This window comes from Choloepus didactylus, chromosome 24 (genome assembly GCF_015220235.1).
Source record: "Choloepus didactylus isolate mChoDid1 chromosome 24, mChoDid1.pri, whole genome shotgun sequence".
Classification (NCBI taxonomy): domain Eukaryota; kingdom Metazoa; phylum Chordata; class Mammalia; order Pilosa; family Megalonychidae; genus Choloepus; species Choloepus didactylus.
In genome coordinates, this window is record NC_051330.1 from 6,457,824 (window position 1) to 6,475,546 (window position 17,723).

Consider the following 17,723-nt stretch of genomic DNA (forward strand, 5'->3'; position numbering starts at 1 on the left):
GTTTATGTTTGCCATATTTTTCCCTCTCTCTATTAATATCCTTTATTGTACCCATACCGAATCTCTTTAGTACTGAACCTTTCTCCAAGTCTCTCTGTCCTGTCTTTGTTTCTCTGTCTGTAGGGCTCCCTTTAGTGTCTCCAGTAGGGCAGGTCTCTTGTTAGCAAATTCTCTCAGCATTTCTTTGTCTGTGAAAAATTTAAGCTCTCCCTCAAATTTGAAGGAGAGCTTTGCTGGATAAAGTATTCTTGGCTGGAAATTCCTCTCACTCAGAATTTTAAATATATCGTGCCACTGCCTTCTTGCCTCCATGGTGGCTGCTGAGTAGTCACTACTTAGTCTTATGCTGTTTCCTTTGTATGTGGTGAATTGCTTTTCTCTTGCTGCTTTCAGAACTTGCTCCTTCTCTTCTATGTTTGACAGTGTGATCAGTATATGTCTCGGAGTGGGTTTTTTTGGATTTATTCTATTTGGAGTTCGCTGAGCATTTATGATTTGTGTATTTATGTTGTTTAGAAGATTTGGGAAGTTTTCCCCAACAATTTCTTTGAATACTCTTCCTAGACCTTTACCCTTTTCTTCCCCTTCTGGGACACCAATGAGTCTTATATTCGGACGTTTCATATTATCTATCATATCCCTGAGGTCCATTTCGAGTTTTTCAATTTTTTTCCCCATTCTTTCTTTTATGCTTTCATTCTCCATTCTGTCATCTTCCAGGTCACTGATTCTTTGTTCAACTTCCTATAGTCTTGTACTATGAGTGTCCAGAATCTTTTTAATTTGGTCAACAGTTTCTTTAATTTCCATAAGATCATCCATTTTTTTATTTAGTCTTGCAATGTCTTCTTTATGCTCTTCTAGGGTCTTCTTGATTTCCTTCATATCCTGTACTATGGTCTCATTGTTCATCTTTAGTTCTTTGAGTAGCTGCTCTAGGTGCTGTGTCTCTTCTGGTCTTTTGATTTGGGTGCTTGGGCTTGGGTTATCCATATCGTCTGGTTTTTTCATATGCTTTATAATTTTCTGTTGTTTTTGGCCTCGTGGCATTTGCTGAACTTGATAGGGTTCTTTTAGGGTTTGTAGACCTATTGAAGTCCTTATCTCTAATTTATCAGATCTACAGCTTCGTGGAGTACACTTTCTCTAACTAACCAGCAGGTGGCGTCCACGAGCCACCTGTTCTCCACAAGCCAGTTCTCCCCTGCTTAGCCTTTTTGGTGAGTGGGGGAGTGAGTCTTGTGGGGCCGAATTGGTGTACCAAGCTTGCGTGTGTAGTTGGTGTTGCCTGCCCTGTATGTGGGGCGTGTTTCTGGGCAGTCAGGGAGGGGGGGTCCCCTAACAATCAAATCTCCCTGATGATCCTAGAGTTTTAAAGCTGCTGCAATAGTCTAATCCTTCAGTTCAGTCCTGCCACAGTTTGTCTCTGCCACTGACCCACAAGTCTTTGGTATTGGCGTATGGCTCCTGAGACTTGCAAGTGGGCCCCTCTTCCAGGCTGTGCACCCCGGGTCCTCTGTTGAGGGATGACTGTGCTATGTCACAGGTGAGTGTCGTCCCCCCAGGGCAGTTCTGGGCTGCTGGGCTATGTAGGGAGGCTCCCAGTCTGCTCAAATGATGGCTGAATGGGGCTTTGTTAATTCACACTGCTCCACCTTCCCAGCTCTGGGACATTCAGCTGAGGTTGCAGGGAAGGCTAATGTCCACGCCCAGTTTTGTGGTGTGTGCCTGTTATTTGAAGCACTTCCGTCACACTGGGTTGTCTGGGGCAGCTCTGGGCTATGGGGCTGGCAATGGGCAGGAGTGTTTCCTGTCCACCAGGATGGTGGCTGTGAGCGGACACCCCCCTTTTCTTGGGAAGTTGTGTTGTTTAGTGAATTTTCTCAGCCACTGGATTATTGCCTTTTGTCTCAGAGCTCTCTTAGTTCTGCTCTTAACTTGACGTGCCGAAATTGCAATTCTTTGAAGCTTTCTGTATTGGGCTTCTTAGAGTAATTGTTTTAGAAAAAGAAAAAAGGATTTAAAAAAAAAAAAAAAATAAAAAATAAACGGCCCTCCTCAGAGATCTAATGGGTTATTGAAATGCTAATAGACAAAGCGACCAGGGCCATTAAGGAAAGGTCCACAGGGCAGAGAGATCAGCTTTGCTTCGGGATTTGCATATGCGCCTCAAGGCCTGAGCTCCGCCCTTCCCCTTTCTGTGTTCACCAGAACTCCAAAAATCCTCTGCTTTTATTTTGGAGTTTTTCGTGTTGTTTTTTTTCTATGCCTGTCTCCTCTCTGCTGGGCTGGCTGCTCTCAGAGTCTCTGGTGTCTGGCCTCAGTCTATCTATGGTTGGAGTTTGAATCAGTAGAATGAGTTTCCGATAAGAGCAGCCACTGCAGTTCTCCCTTCTCCTTCCCGGAGCTGACAGCCCCTCCTCCCCCGGGACTGAGCCTGGCAGGGAGGGGCGCGGGTCCCCTGGCCGCAAAAACTTACAGATTTCGCTGATCTCAGCAGTTCCACGTTTTCATGAGTGTTGTATGAAGTATGCCGAAAGACAGATTGCTCTGTGGTGTCCAGTCCACGCAGTTCCTGGCTTTTTACCTACTTTCCTGGAGGAGTAACTAAAACTTACAGCTCACCAGTCTGCCATCTTGCCCCGCCTCCTACATTGTTATACAATCATTTTCAAGAGTCAAGGCTACTGGGTTGCAGTTTGGTAGTTTCAGGTATTTACTTCTAGCTATTCCAAAGCATTTAAACCTAAAAAGCGTTATCTATATAGTGCGGAAGAGTGACCACCAGAGTGACCTTTGACTCCATTTGGAATCTCCCAGCCACTGAAACTTTATTTCGTTTCATTTCACATCCCCTTTGGGGTCAAGAAGATGTTCCCAATCCCACAATGTCAGGTCCAGATTCATAGAGGTATTTCTTTTTAAAATTTTCTTCCAGTTTAGGATGGTTGGATTTTATTAAAACTTAGAGAAATTTTGATTCAAGTTTTAATCTTTCTAGAAAACTGTAGGAAGCTGTGTGGAAACCTGAACTGACCATGACCTTGACTTGACTTTGGCGGGGTACCGTAATTACTCCACATGCTGCCCCAGGCCGTGTCGACCCTGGTCTCAGAGGGCAGCTTCTGCTCCTTTATGCAGGGTACAGCAAGGCAAGAGTGGAAGAGAATGGGCTAGTCAAACCAGGTGGTGGAGCTAGTTGTAGAAACTAGTCCTTCCCCTCCTGCTGAGTCTACTAACTCAGTGAGTTTATCTGGGCCAAACAGGTCTGGTTCTGATCCATCTTTTCTGGCTGTGGTCATGGCGTTGCCCAAGCTCCCCCTCTTTCGCAGAGTTTGACTCTTTTCCTAAAAATTATATTGTGGTAGATATATATATATATATAATATAAATCTACCGTTTTAACCATTTTTAAGATTCAGTGTCACTAATGATATTTACAGCGTTGTGCTACTATTGCCAGCATCCATTATCAAATCCTTCCATCCCCCCTAACAGAAACTCTGTACCCATTAAACAATAACTCCCCATTCTCCCCTCCTCACTTGGCCCCTGGTAACCTCAACCTCCAGTCTACTCTCTGTCTCTATGAATTTTTTATTCTAATTATTTTATATAAGTGGACTCATACAATATTTGTTCTCTGTGCCTGGCTTATTTCACTCAGCATAATGTTTTCATGGTTTATCCATGTGGTGACATGTATCAGAACTTCATTCCTTTTCATGATGAATTATAGTCTATTGTATGGATAAACCGTGTTCTGTTTATCCATTCAGTGGTCGATGGTGGGTTGCTTCCCCCTTTTGGTTGTTGTGAATAATGTTGCATGAACACTGGTTTGCAAATATCTGTTTGAGTCCCTATTATAAATACTTTTGGGTATATACCTAGGAATGGAATTGCTGGTCATATGGTCATTCTATGTTTAATTTCTTGAGGAATTGCCAAACTGTTTTCCACAGAGGCTGTACCATTTTACATTCCCACTAGCAAAGCAGGAGGGTTCCAACTTCTCTACATACTCATCAACACTTGTTATTTTTCATTTTTTAAAAATAATAGCCTTCCTAGTGTTATGAAGTGCTATCTCGTGGATTTTTTCTTTAAATGCAACAAAGTATACAATCAATGGCTCACAGTATCATCACATATCAATTTGGTTTTGATTTGTATTTTTCTAATGACTAGTGATGTTGAACATTTTTTTCATATGCTTTTGGGCCATTTGTATATTTTCTTTGGAGAAATGTCTATTTAAGTCCTTTGTTCGTTTTTTAAATTGGGTTGTCTCTTTTGTTGTTTAGTTGTGTATAGAATATATATTCTGGATAATAAACCCTTATCAGATATATGATTTGCAGCTATTTTCTCTCATTTTCTTGGTTGTCTTTTCACTTGATTGATAATGTCCTTTATTTATTAGAGATATTTCTTAATTTTTTTTTTAAATAGGAGATGGACAGCGGTTGGCTTGTGGTCTAGCCAACCATTTATTACTAGTCTTTGATGCCAACCTTAAGGGAACACCAGCTGTTTTTTCAGGTAAAATTTCTTAATTCTTCATTTAATGTGAATTTAGGGATGGATCCCATTCTGTTCCTGGTTATCAATTGCTAATAACTACTTTTGTTTCCTTCAAAACAAAAATAACAGAACAGAACTGAGGATTGAATTTGGGGAATGAAATAATGAGATTTTAATAAAACAGATACACTGAACTCTATTAAACCAATGAGACCAAAATGCAGCAATTTTTATGGATGATGCACCGTAATGAAGAGTCAGAGCATTTGTCAAGGTTTTAGGGGAATGAGTGCAGTTGAATCTTGTGCTGGTTGGTTCATGTGTCAACTTGGCTGGGTGGCCTTGCTGTCTGGTCAAGCGGGCACTGGCCTGACGATTGCTGTGAGGCTATTTGAGGCTGGTTAATAAACCAACGGGCTGGTTTGTCGGATCATCAGTCAATTGACTGCAGCTGACTGATGACTCATCAAGGGGCGTGCTTCCACAGTGAGAGAATACAATTGGCTGGATTTGGTCCGGGTGATCAGTTGGAGGCGTATAAGCCGGACGGTTAGAGAACCTTCACTTCTTCTTTGGCTGCCCAGTGAAGCATCTCCTGGGGAGCTCGTCGAAGTTGCCAGTTCGTTTCCTGAGGAGTTCGTCAAAGTTGTCGGTTCGTTTCCTGAGGAGTTCGTCAAAGTTGTCGGTTCGTTTCCTGAGGAGTTCGTCAAAGTTGTCGGTTCGTTTCCCGAGGAGTTCGTCGGACGTCTTCCTTGGAGTTGACAGCTTGTTGACGGCTCTGCAGAATTTGGACTCGTGCGCTCCCGCAGTTGCGTGAGTCACTTTTACAATTTGATAATCAGAGACATCTCTCATTGATTCTGTTTCCAAGGAGAACCCTAACTAATACAACTCTTGTATAGACATATAACCAAAATATATTTTGACAGCTAGTAGGATTTTTGCATAGACCTTTTTATAAATATAACAAGGAAAATCATTTTTTTTTTTAAGAAAGTAGATTCATGGTTGAGATGCTAGCAGTGGTACTGAAGTGACTGCCATTTGAACTTCATAACTCGGACATATACAGGTTCCTCGTTCTAGAACTTTAATACCTTGCAACTCTTCATTATGTTCCTGATACTGCTTGCTTTAAAACTTACTCTTGGTAGATATTTTATCAAAAACACAAAAAACAAAAAGGCTTTCATTGGCTAGTCCTGTTTTTATGACAGTACCACCTTGACAATGGTGGAAACTGTCACGTTCCATGATTGCCAAGAAGCATGGAGGGAGGTGGAACAGTTGGTTAGTAGGATCATGGAACCGGGAAGGCTGGTGGGAGCCAAATCAGAAGGGCAAGGCTCAACCCCTGGAAGCTGGCAAGAGTGCTGGCTCTAAGCATTTCAGCAGGTGCCCCCACTCAGGAATAGTTGACAACCGCTGTCCTGGCTCTTCCTGCTTGCTAAGCTGTTTCTGAAGTTTGCAGCAGCCTCCTAATAATAAATTAAGGAGAGGCCCAGGCCCTATTGAAGGGTACACCAAAGCAGAATTGCTTCAACGGCTACTCTTGGATGATTTCCGGAAGGATGGGTTTCTCTTCTGATCACAGCCTGGAATTCTTGTACTTGTCCACAAGTGTTTTTATTCCTAATCTTTTACCCAGCCATACAGTCCATAATTCCAATAAATTTTGTGACACCTCTAGGCGCAAAACCTTTGCTGTGAGTACTCTTGTTGAAAGCTGCTCATCGTACTCTGGGAACCTCAGAGTGAACATTTTTCTGGTGCTGAAAAATTGATATAAATTGTATAATTATGTTGATTGTGAATATTTCTGTATTTTTGTTGTTGTTGTTGGAAGAAGGGCTTGTCACTTGTTGGAGATTGAATGATGTCCCCCTCAAAAGCCATATGCAGATCACAACCTCAGGTCTTGTGGTGTGACCCCATTTGTAAGTAGGATCTTTGAAGGTGTTATTAGTTGAGGTGCCCAGACTGAAGGAGGGTGGGCCTTAGTCCAGATGGCTGAAGTCCTTTTACATGAAGGAAATTGGACATGGAAAAAAATGAAACAAAACGCAAGAACCTCAAAGGCAGAACTCAACAGAACCAGGAAGAGAAAGGAAAGGACATTGGCATGTGACAAAAAAGCCAAGGAACCCCAAGGATTGCTAGCAGCAGCCCAGGAATACCACAGATCGTCAGGGAGAAAACATCACCCTGCTGACCCTCAGTTTTGGATTTCTCCTAGCCTGAAAACCAGGAACCAATAAATTCCTGTTGTTAATTCACCACATTATGTGGTGTTTGTTTTAGTAGCCAGGAAACTAAAACATCACGGAATGAAGACAATGCAGTGGATATTCAAACCAGTCTTTCAGAAACTTGCTCTATCCCTGTTTGGGGGGCACGGCCATTACTACCCCATGCTCCCTGTTCTGGGACATCCTTTCACTTCACGTGTCTTTTGTTTAATAGCCCCATAATTCACCCTCAAAATATGATTGGTTTCTCAACACCTATCCAGAAAACAGAAACATGGGTGTTTTATTTTCATCAAACTCTAAGACAAATAACTTAAGTATATTCTTGATTTCTTGAGTATGGTCAAAATTATTGATAATTAAAAGTCTGTCTTGGAGAAATTATGGCTATCTGAAAGTACAACCAGGAAATGGATCCTAGTTTGAAAGCCATTAATAATAATAGCAGTTAATTAAAAAAAAAGAGTTTTGTGTTTATGCTGTATATTTTGGAATGTTTTCCATAAAAAATTGCTGAAAATTTCTGGTTCTTCAATTCCATCCCAACTGCTAACCAGGCACTTAGCACAGAGAAGATGCTCAGTAAATACTTGAATGAATGAATCTGAAAACTTTACTTATGAGAGCCACCTCATTATGGCATACCGTAATGAGTGAGGAGCTTTTATAATATTTAAATTCTGGCATCAGTTATGTAAGAATATTAATTAATGAAAGACTGTGGTATTATAAAAAAAGTAGTGAAATTGAAGTCTGAAATCAAAACCAGGAAATCTCATGGCTTTTAAATTAGATGGAAGCCATTTGGATAGGATATTCGACTAGTTTGATAGAAGACCCAGAACTTGCCTCCTGGTTTTATGTTCTTCAGCTGTTTGAACCCAGCCAAGTTATTTTCTCTCCTGTCTGAATTCCCTCTCTGTTAAGTAGGAATACAGCGTGTTGGTGCCCATTCCACGTCGGGTAGTTTATGTCTCACACAAGTCAATTGTTTTTCTCAAGTGGGAGTCCCTAGCAAGTGGAGAAACAGGAGACTTCTACAGTAGACTTCATAATCCCATTCATAATATGTTCCTAAAACCCGCCATTCATACCACAGGGGAAAGTAGTTAACAGATAACAGGTTGGAAGCCTCTATGTTTGGCTCTAATGAGAAGCTAGGTCTTTGGAAAATATCGGGTAGATGACAGCAATGAAATTGAGAAAAGAGGATGATGGACCCTGGCTTTTCTCCCTCGTTGGTGTACATTGTACAGTTAGGAAATAGAGTCTTGTTCCTTTGAGGGACGTTTGTATTAATTTTGAATGCTGTAGTTTCCCATGGTAGTTAGTTTGTGACACACCATGGTGTTCCAGTGATTTATATATGTCTAGGACTAGAGCTCGGCTGATAAATGGAAGACCCATTTCGTCAAGTCTTACAAGAATTTCCACTGTCCTCATGTTAGGATTTAGAGAAAGCTGTCCCTGGTACTTCAATTATAAAGCACCAGGGTCCTGAGTAGGTAACTCAGGATCCCTGGACACTGTGGGTACAGGCAGAGATGCATCACAGTATGGTTTCTGCATTATGGAGTTCTTTTACTTTATTTAGTAATTTAGTTGGTCAGCATCTGGGCACTCATTGAACATTGTACTAGGTAATAGCAGAGGGAAACAGGATTAGATTATTCCAACTCTTGGGCCATTTACAGTTTAATCAATAAAGAAAACCATCAATAATGGTAATACCTTAGACATCCCTCTGATACATCATCTTGCCCTTGTTGTAGTCTTGGGAATGCTTGGGAAGGAGGTGGTAGTGGTGGGAGATGGTGGTTAGCATGTGCATCTTTGTAGTTTTATGTGCGAGTTGTTGATAAAGTTAATTGCCGGAGATCAGGCTCCCAGATCCACGCTCTTTTCACTGGACCCAATGGCTGCGACTGACAGCTCCCCGGGAGCAATGTATAATCACATGAGTGACTTAGACTGCCGTCATCTGAATTTCCAAAGCAGGTATTTTTGAATGAATAGCACTTTCATGGTAATGTAGAGTCTCAGGCACAAGTAATATTCAGTAAAAAATGCCACAGATATTTTTTATAATAACTACAAGCATTATTTCCCACTAAATTATTTCTTATTGTTAGCTAAGCAGTAGTGATAAGTGTTTCGAGCCTTAATAGGTTATAGCACTTTTGTTAGAATTACCAGCAACATACACAAGAGGGCAGCAAAGTTATTTCAGATATTTTGCTGCTCATTCAATTTCAGCTGCAAGTTGGTTACAGAACTGTGTTATATACTTATTTGTAAATGTTTTTGGTTTTTTCCCACCTCTTTTTTGTTGGTTTTCTGACAACTATGATATGGTTATATTATGATGCATTGTCTGACCCTAAATTATCTTGTGTAACTCATATCCTGAGACCAATATGAAAGAGACAATCGATCCAAAGAGGAAGTTCCTACTATAGGAAGATTTTTCTAATAGTCATGGTTACTTATTCTCTACCGTTTTAATCTCAAAATGCTTAGATATTAGAGATGAACTCTGATCTTTGGGCAAAGTCTTAGAACATTTGTTGTTCAGAACACCATGAGTGGAGTGGTAAATCAGTTTTCTCTTTGCTGTTTCTGGTGGAGTTGCCAGGAAGGGTTAGAAGATATGCAACTTTGCTAAAATGTAAAGAAAGTCACTGCTTATTTTTTCTTTCATATATGTGTCTGTCACCTTACCTATTTTTAACTAATTAAGGGGCCCTGTGGATGCACACACAAGACCAGTTTCCCAGAGGTCCCCATCATATTTGTGCTCTGATGCTTTTCTGCCTCCTTTCCCATTTCTCACCGTTTCATTCATCTCCATGGTTCCACATATTTTCATGTCCAGGGACAAACTCAAAAAAATTTATTTTTGGCCCTCTTTGGTTTTGCTTTTCAATTCTGGCTCTGCCACTTTTCTGAGGAATTAGATAGTGGCATTAGGAGTAGGTTATTTTAAGGTTCAGGGCTGGTCCTTCCCCTGACTTGGTTTCCTTTCTAAATGGCTGCTAGAGCAAGGCAAGGTTCAGGAATCAGTGTACATCTCGGGTCAGGTGCTAATAAAAAGGGCATATCCCCACCGAGAATCTAGATAGAGAAATGAGATGGGAACCAAAGAGAGAAGCTCATGTTCACTTCACCCAGTCACAGTGCTCCCGGCTGCTCCACCAGGACAGATATGACTAGTTGGGGCAGCTCATGGCTCAGGGAGATGTTGGACTGATAATCCCTTCACATGGACATGCTATTGCCATTGACCAAATGTGTGATTTTGGAGCACTTATTTACTATGTATTCAGTACCTAGCCCAGTGATTAGCATATCAGGCACCCAGTACATACTACTGTATTTCTTTTCTGACCATCAGTTTATTTTTTTTAATAAAAGGACAAGGATGGAGTAAATAATAACTATGGGTCATTTAGTGTTGACTTTTTTTTTTTTTTTTAAATGTAAATTGCCAGGCATGAAGCTGGGGCTACATGGTAAGGCACGTTTTGGCTGTCTCCCAATTCTTTGTTTGTCAGGAAGCAAAGCCAAAGGTAGTGATGAAAAAAAATCACATGGGTCCTAATGACTGAAAGAAACAGGTTGCAGTTGTCATTTTAGAACCTCTTTTTCAGGCATTTTGATAATGAAAAGCAAATGGCTTTTTCTTGACCCAGTGATGGGAGATTAACCTTCTTTTCTTCTTGTCTTCAGTTGATTCATTCATTTTAATTCATATATATATGTGTGTGTGTGTGTGTGTGTATTTCAAAAGCCTCTAATTAACTTTATATTAAATAAAATTGATAAATTTGCAGTTTAATATTAAAATATTGTTGCTGCTTATATTCAGATGTTTAAAGACTAGCCTGTTAGTACCTTCAGAAATCAACAGTCAAGAACTGCCATTTGAATTTTAGGTAAAACTTTTCAAATCTACCACAACAGATGATCAAATTATAAGCGAGTGTGTTTAGTAAGTCTTTTTTGACTTTTTCCTTCAACATTAAAGGAATAAGTTCCTTAAAATATGTGATAAATTATTAAATCCACAGATACTATATTTTATACTTTTCTTCTTTTAAGACAAACACAGATGCACACATTATTTTGAACTTCATATTTTTGAGGTTTTAGGGAAAAACTCCTTTAGAACCCATTAAGCCTTTATGTGGAGTGCAATCCCTTACCTGGGGTTTCAGTCCCACTGATGTCACTCCAGCTAGGAAATGCCTCCAAAAATGTTATTTATTACCTTTAAAGTGCAGTTCTCAGTGTGTTGTATAAAAATTCTATATAAATACTATTCCTTGGTTATTAACTTCTAAATGCCAAAAATTGCGTGACTACATTTCGTGCTGTTATTTTCATCAAGGTCACGATGGTGCAGTGAGCTCGGTTGGCTGGAGTCATGACAGGAAGTGGTTGGCTTCTGCTTCCCAAGACGGAACATTACGGATATGGTCAGTTCGAAGTACAGAACTCACATTATTTCTGGTAATGAATAATTCATATATATATATAATAGGCAGTCATTTCAAAATGAGCAGCTTTGCAGTCTTGAAGCTTTCACATAGTTATGACTTTCCAAACTGAGGACCTTCTCAAATGTCCCATTGTTTTACTTTAACCGGAAGATTAGGAAATGGAAGTAAACCAGGAGTTTGCTTTAATGCACTAGAAAATATTGATTAAATATATACACACACATACACGTAACATGTATATATGCATAACACACAGTATACATATGTAATATGTGCATATATAATGTGCGCACACATAATGTACACACACATCTATACATGTGTACATACAGTAAATATAGCCTTGTATGTACTATAGTTTAAAAATGGCAATAAGATGAATCCTGAAATACTTGAATAATTTAAAATATTAATTCAGTGTGATTTTATAGTAGAGGTACTAATAGCAGCCAAGGGAGTGTTATGTGCTGGAAGTATCTTTTTTGGGTGAAAAAATGACATGTTTAAATGAACAAATAGGAGATCACTTGGGAGTAGACTTGGAAGGAGGGACAGGAAGATGGCAACAATCTTACAACTAGACAGGAAAAGAGTAAGCAATAATAGGAAACTTAATTCATGAAATTAAGAACTAGGAATTGAAAAGGAAGGACATTACACATAAAAAGTGGTGAAATTTTCAGACACTAGCATAAATTTTAATAAGTCATCGTAAAAAGGGGATTGAATGTTAGGAAATCTAGCAAGGAATGGTAAATTAATCAAGACATAGGACTCTGCTTAAGAATAAAGCATTTGCCCACAACTTAAAGAAGGAATTAATTTGTTTTAGAATTGTTAGTGCTATCAACTTCCATTATGCAATATAAATTTGAAAGTAGAGACCTCAGAACTATGCTTTAAAACAATAAAATGTTTTAAATTTTGGTTTTAATAGAATCCTTGCTACTTAATATGTTTACTGCAAAGTCATGATTTTCTTTTGTTTTAAAGGGCTGGAATTTGCACTACTCATATATTACAGTAAACTTTTAATTATATAGCATCTTCCAGAGGTAGTCAGTAAGAAAAACCAAAGTTTAAATTAGTTCTAGCAAACTATAGTTACATATTTAGAATGAATTGATGTTGAGTGTTAAGATGGAAGACCTTCGTATTTAGAACAATATTGTTTTAACTAAAATTTATTATATTGGTAATAAGTACTTGTATTTACATTGCAGGGCAAAGGCATGTTTTCTAAGCCTATACAATTTGTACAGTTTTATTATATAGATTCTTTTATCTTATTATCTTCTGGCCCTGAATTTCAGCTACTAAAGTATCATATTGACACTTGCAAAGATGAGATAAAAAGGTAGGTAACTACTACTGCTCTTCTGTGCCTTTTCTTTCTATGGTTAAAGGAAGCATTGTTTCAATAATGAGTGATATGTAGAAAAAGTGCTACATTTAAAAATATTATCCAAACTTTAGTCATAACCTTATATTACCAAACTACTGATGAAAGTTGAATAACTCTGTTTTGATATATTGTAAAGCTTTTTTTTTCTATAAATTGAAGGTTAACTTTGCTTCCTTTTTGCTATATTACCACATTTGGAGGCATTTGGTGTGATGTAATGGAGAGAAATTGTCATTGGTGATTTAGAAAACTTGAATTATTGTCTTGGTTCTGCAATATGTTCAACTGTTGTTATCTGGGATAATTAATATCTATAATAAAAATGGTAAATTATGAAACATTTCAAATACGTAGATATATTCAGAGAATAATATATTGACCCCTTGATTAGCTGCTCCTAAATTTAACAAATATGTTTTGCTTTTTGTTTTTAAAAATTTTAAAGAAAGAAATATTAGAGAGAATTGAAGATTCAGCCTTCAAATCCTATTCTTTTCCTTCTTTCCTGTTCTTGAAGTCAGTGTTTCGTTCTCATCCACGGTTTTACATTTTTGCTGTATCTCTATATATATAACTTTATTTTTCAGTGTTTAAATGTAACATAGGAGCACCTTGCTTCATAATCAGAATTATGTTTTTGAGATTTATTCCTGTTCATGTTTCATATATGTAACTTCAGTTTGTTCCTTTTAGCTGTCGTAAAATATCCTACAACAGGAATATGCCACAGCTTGTTTATCCATTCTGTTACTGATGGTCATTTAAGTTGTTTCCAATTTTCCAGTATAATATACATTGCTGTGTTGAATTTCCTTGCATATATCTGCATGTGCACACGTACAAGAGCTTCAAACTGGAAGTGGAATTGTTGGGTCATCAAGTCAGGACATTTTCGGATTTACGCCATATTGCCAAGTTGCTCTCTAACTTAGTCATAACCGTTACTTTCCACATGATCATTCCTTTTGGCCTATCTGAAGGGAAGAGGTTTCACTCCTTTTTCAGAAGCCTGCATGGGGTTCTATACTTTCTCACTTCCTTCAGATCCTTGTTCCACTAACCATTTTCTTTCTTGTATTTTCAACCTCTCCCTCTTTATTGCATCTTTTCCTAGTGTATAAATGCACTTCTCTCTCTCTCATCACTGACAGTACATGCAGAACCCCCAGCACATCTCTCTCCCTACCCCCGAGCCCCAACACAGACTGGCTCTTACCAGGAGGGAATTTCATCTGCTCTCTACCCCTCATCCTCACTCATCAGTCTTCTCTGAGTGTCTCCTCCCTTCCCTTGGAACCACTCTTATTAATAATTTCTTAATCTCCAGTGATCTCTTAATTATCATTTCCATAATGGGCCCTTTTCTGTAAGATTTTAACTTCTTAAAGCTGTTGCTACTTCTCTAAGAAAGTATAATGGTCATTTTAGACCAATAATAAGCAGGTAAGGTTTAGTCATTTTGGAATTAGCAGATTTTTATTGTCCTTTTTAAAAATTTTATTTTTAATTCTTGTAAAACAATGGCATTTAAAAATGTCCAGTGGTTTCATAATACAGAAAATGAAAAACAGAAGTCCCCTGCTTCACCTCTTCCCACGCCTGATGCTTCCCTGCGGAGGGCAGGCCTTTCGTTTCTGTAGTGCTTTCTCTTTGGCGTAGACTTCCATTTTTCTAAAGACATGCTTCTGCTAATTTTTAATCTTTTTTAATTTGAATTTTATAAATCTATTTTCTAATATGGATGGAAGATGAGATTTTAACTCTCCTACTTTTCCCCCCAAGTTCTACCTTCCTACAGTTGCATTACAATGTTGTTTTACAATGTTATAACTTTGTCTGTATTATTCACTACTGAACCATAAAGTGTATGGTGAGTAGATTTCCTTTTTTGTACAACTTTTGGTTTTCCTTGGAATTTGTAAAAGCTATTATTGTTGTTATTATTCTTTTGCTTATTTTTGCGTGTGTACCTATCACTAATTTACCTCAGACTCTCTGACGAAGTGCAAATCTCCCATCAGTATTTTTAAACACATCTATCAGTTTCTTTTCTCCCTCTTGAGGACATTTCTCCTGGAGCCTTCCTTCATGCTTCCACAATATGGAGTTTTGCTTTCTAGTCCTTTATCTTCTTGTGATTCACCTTTGTGATTTTCCTATGCCTCTCTCCAGTGCTGGATCCTGTGTCTTAAATTCCACTTCTTTCTCTTCCTTTTTTTTTTTTTTTTTTTTTTTTTCCCTCTCCTTCATTTGAGTGGGGCATATTTTCTAATAGAAAGGTGTTTGAGAACTTGCATGTCTGAAAATCGTCGATAGTTTGGATTGATACAAAATTTTGGGTTAGAAATTATTTTCCCTCAGAATTTGAAGGAATTACTCTATTGGAATTTGTTAAGAGTATTACTTTTGATTAGTCTCACAGCATTCTGTTTCCTTATTCTTTGCTTGTGACCTGGTATTCTTTTAGGGAATTTGGAATTTTCTCCTTATTTCTTTTTATTGATTCAGCAATTGTGCTGATGCACTTGGTTTGCATTTTAATCTGTAAACTTCATGACTTTTGATTCTAGAAATTTTTTGACATTTCTTTATTTGTGTCTTCTCTTTCATTTCTCAGTTCTCTTTTATGAAACTGACTTTATTCGGGTATTGGATCTCCTAGCTTTGGGGTTGATACACTTTCTCTTAAAAAGACAGATAGGAAATACTATAACCACATCATCTGTCACAATTACTCAACTCTGTCATTGTAATACAAAAGCAGCCACAGACAATATGTGAATGAATACATATTTATTCAGTCTGCAATGCATAGTTTGTCTACCCCTATATTAGTCCAATCTGCTGAATTTTTAATCCTTTCTTTCCTGTATTTCTTTTATTTGATATTTATCATTTTGTTTTTTTAGAAGTTTTCGTAAGATTTTTATTCCAAATAATCTATTGAATTTTTCATTTTTTGCTGTTGTATTTGACTTTTTTTTTTAATCTGTTTCTTTTAATAGTATTCTGTTTCTGTTTCACCGTTGGGGTATCTTTTCTTATATCGTTGAGGTTAATTTCAGTTTATTTTTACTCTGTTTCCTTCTCATTCATTTATTCTCTTTGTGCCTTTTGAGGGGAGTTATCTTTCATTTTCAAGGCTCTCTTCCAATGATAGACAATCTGTTCTCTTCTGATCATTTTTAAGACTGAGGCAGTAAAGGGCTAATTAGAAATTGTTGCCTGAGCAAGATTATCAAATGATCTGCTTCACTAGGGTGACAAGGCAGGGAAGGACCCCAACTTTTGGTTTCTATAGGTTATTTCCCTTAGCCTGGTCAATTTTCCTAGAGAGAAATTCTCTAACCTTCTGCTGCAGGAAGGGTCTGGAGGAGGGAGAAGGGTTTATAAGATATTCAGTTGCAAATAGCTAAACACCCGTGAAGTGAAGGGTGGTTTGTACCCTTTTCCCCTCACTTAACAAGTGATCTGGAGATGGACAGTTGCTGGGTTTGGTTCCCTGGCTCAGTAATATTAGGGGCTGCTCCACCATCAATAGTCTACATTGGAACTGCTCCACCATCAACAGTCCATGTTGGGTTTTCAAGATGAGAGCCGCGATTTTCCAGACATCATATCCGTGTTTTTCATTGGGGGGATATTTGTGGAAGGCTGTTAGCCAAAGACCCACCAGGAACACACCTGTTAAGTATATTAACTTGCTGGAGCAAGAGTGAATGCACATCAGGGGAACAAAGGGGTGTCTCGAAAGGAGAGGGTCAGAGACGGGTGCTTATAGCGTTTGGAGCTGGAATTAATCTTGGGATGGTTTGGCAAGGACCCTCGGAATTCATAAACTAGCTGAATTGCTGGATCAGGTTTATCTTTAGAACACATAAGACTGTGTGGAGTAACTATTAGATCAGTTTGTCTGTGATCTTATTTTGGAACACATGGGTTTGCATGAGCTTAAATTAAACGAGTTTGAGTTCAGATAGTTTGTTCTACGTGTCATAGTTTGGTAAAGTTTATCTGTTTTGCAAGTTGTGAATCTGTTTCACTTCCCAGTAGCCTGTCACCATCTAGCTTTCCAGCAGGATGGTTTTTCAAGTAACTTTCTTGAGTAACTTTATATTTATTATAATATTTCCCTAGACCTGGGTTAGAGAATAGAATTGTCTTTAGACAAGTCTCTTGACTAGGAAAATGTGCTTATGAGATTACAATAATTTATTTAGATCAGTTGTGATTTCTACTTTAGGGCTAAGGTGTTTTTCCTTCTCTTCCTGAGGAATCCCTCTTCTCTGTTGCCCAAACAAAGCTGACGGGGGAGAAATGTGCATGTTTGGGGATGGGGGTGGGGTTGTGTCTGGTGGGCACCTGGCTTCCCTATATCCATTTACGTCTCTCTGCTCATATATACACTTTACAAGGAATGCACTTCCCCCGCCCCAGGAAGATGACCTGAAAGTCTTCTCTAGTTAATATCTAAACCACTGTACCCAGAATCTGTAGGTGATGTGCGGTCCTTATATTCAGATGTGGCTTCTTGTGGCATGGTGATGTATTATTTAATTGACCTGTTATCTGCCCCCACTTATCTGTACATCATACACTATTGGAAAATAAAACAGAATCATTACAATGAAAATCCCCATTTAGAGAAAGAGAATGAGCAATTAGTAACAGTCATTGGCTCATATCGCTTATCAGATCTTGCTGGCCATGAGTAACTAGAACTCCCCACCCATAGACCCTGCCTTTGTTTCCTTGGTTTATTTCCCTCATCTGTTATCCTCCATTGTTCCCCATGACCTGTGGTTCTGTTGTGTGGGAGAATTTTCCTGTGCATTGTCTTCTGTGCTAAGATGTGGGTGTTGGATAGTGTTTCCTTCACGGTGCCCGTACAGCAGTTGCTGTCCTCTTTCTAGTGCTGTGACTTCAGGGGCCAGGGTATTACTTTCAGAATGAATAGTTACTGGTTGTTACTAGCCAGTCCTTTTTCAGGTTTTTACTTTTTTGACAGTACAATTCCCTGAGAAACTTACTATACTTAAG

At 38.6% G+C, this 17,723-nt stretch overlaps 1 protein-coding gene across 8 annotated transcripts in view; it reads left to right on the forward strand.

The window, feature by feature from the left end:
- The window catches only part of WDR27 (WD repeat domain 27), a 464,468-nt gene that overhangs the window by 74,459 nt on the left and 372,286 nt on the right, over positions 1–17,723 (forward strand). For 6 of the 8 annotated variants that reach the window (XR_005214116.1, XR_005214117.1, XM_037817757.1 and 3 more), the window contains exons 17-19: positions 4,456–4,545; positions 11,167–11,288; positions 12,502–12,635. Coding sequence is in view for 5 of the 8 variants with exons in the window: in XM_037817757.1 (XP_037673685.1) it covers positions 4,456–4,545; positions 11,167–11,288; positions 12,502–12,635 (346 nt within the window). In the remaining 3 variants the exon portion in view is untranslated. Of the gene's footprint in view, positions 1–2,768; positions 2,821–4,455; positions 4,546–11,166; positions 11,289–12,501; positions 12,636–17,723 lie in introns of those variants that run through there. The other 2 variants (XR_005214118.1, XM_037817762.1) reach the window with 2 other exon arrangements.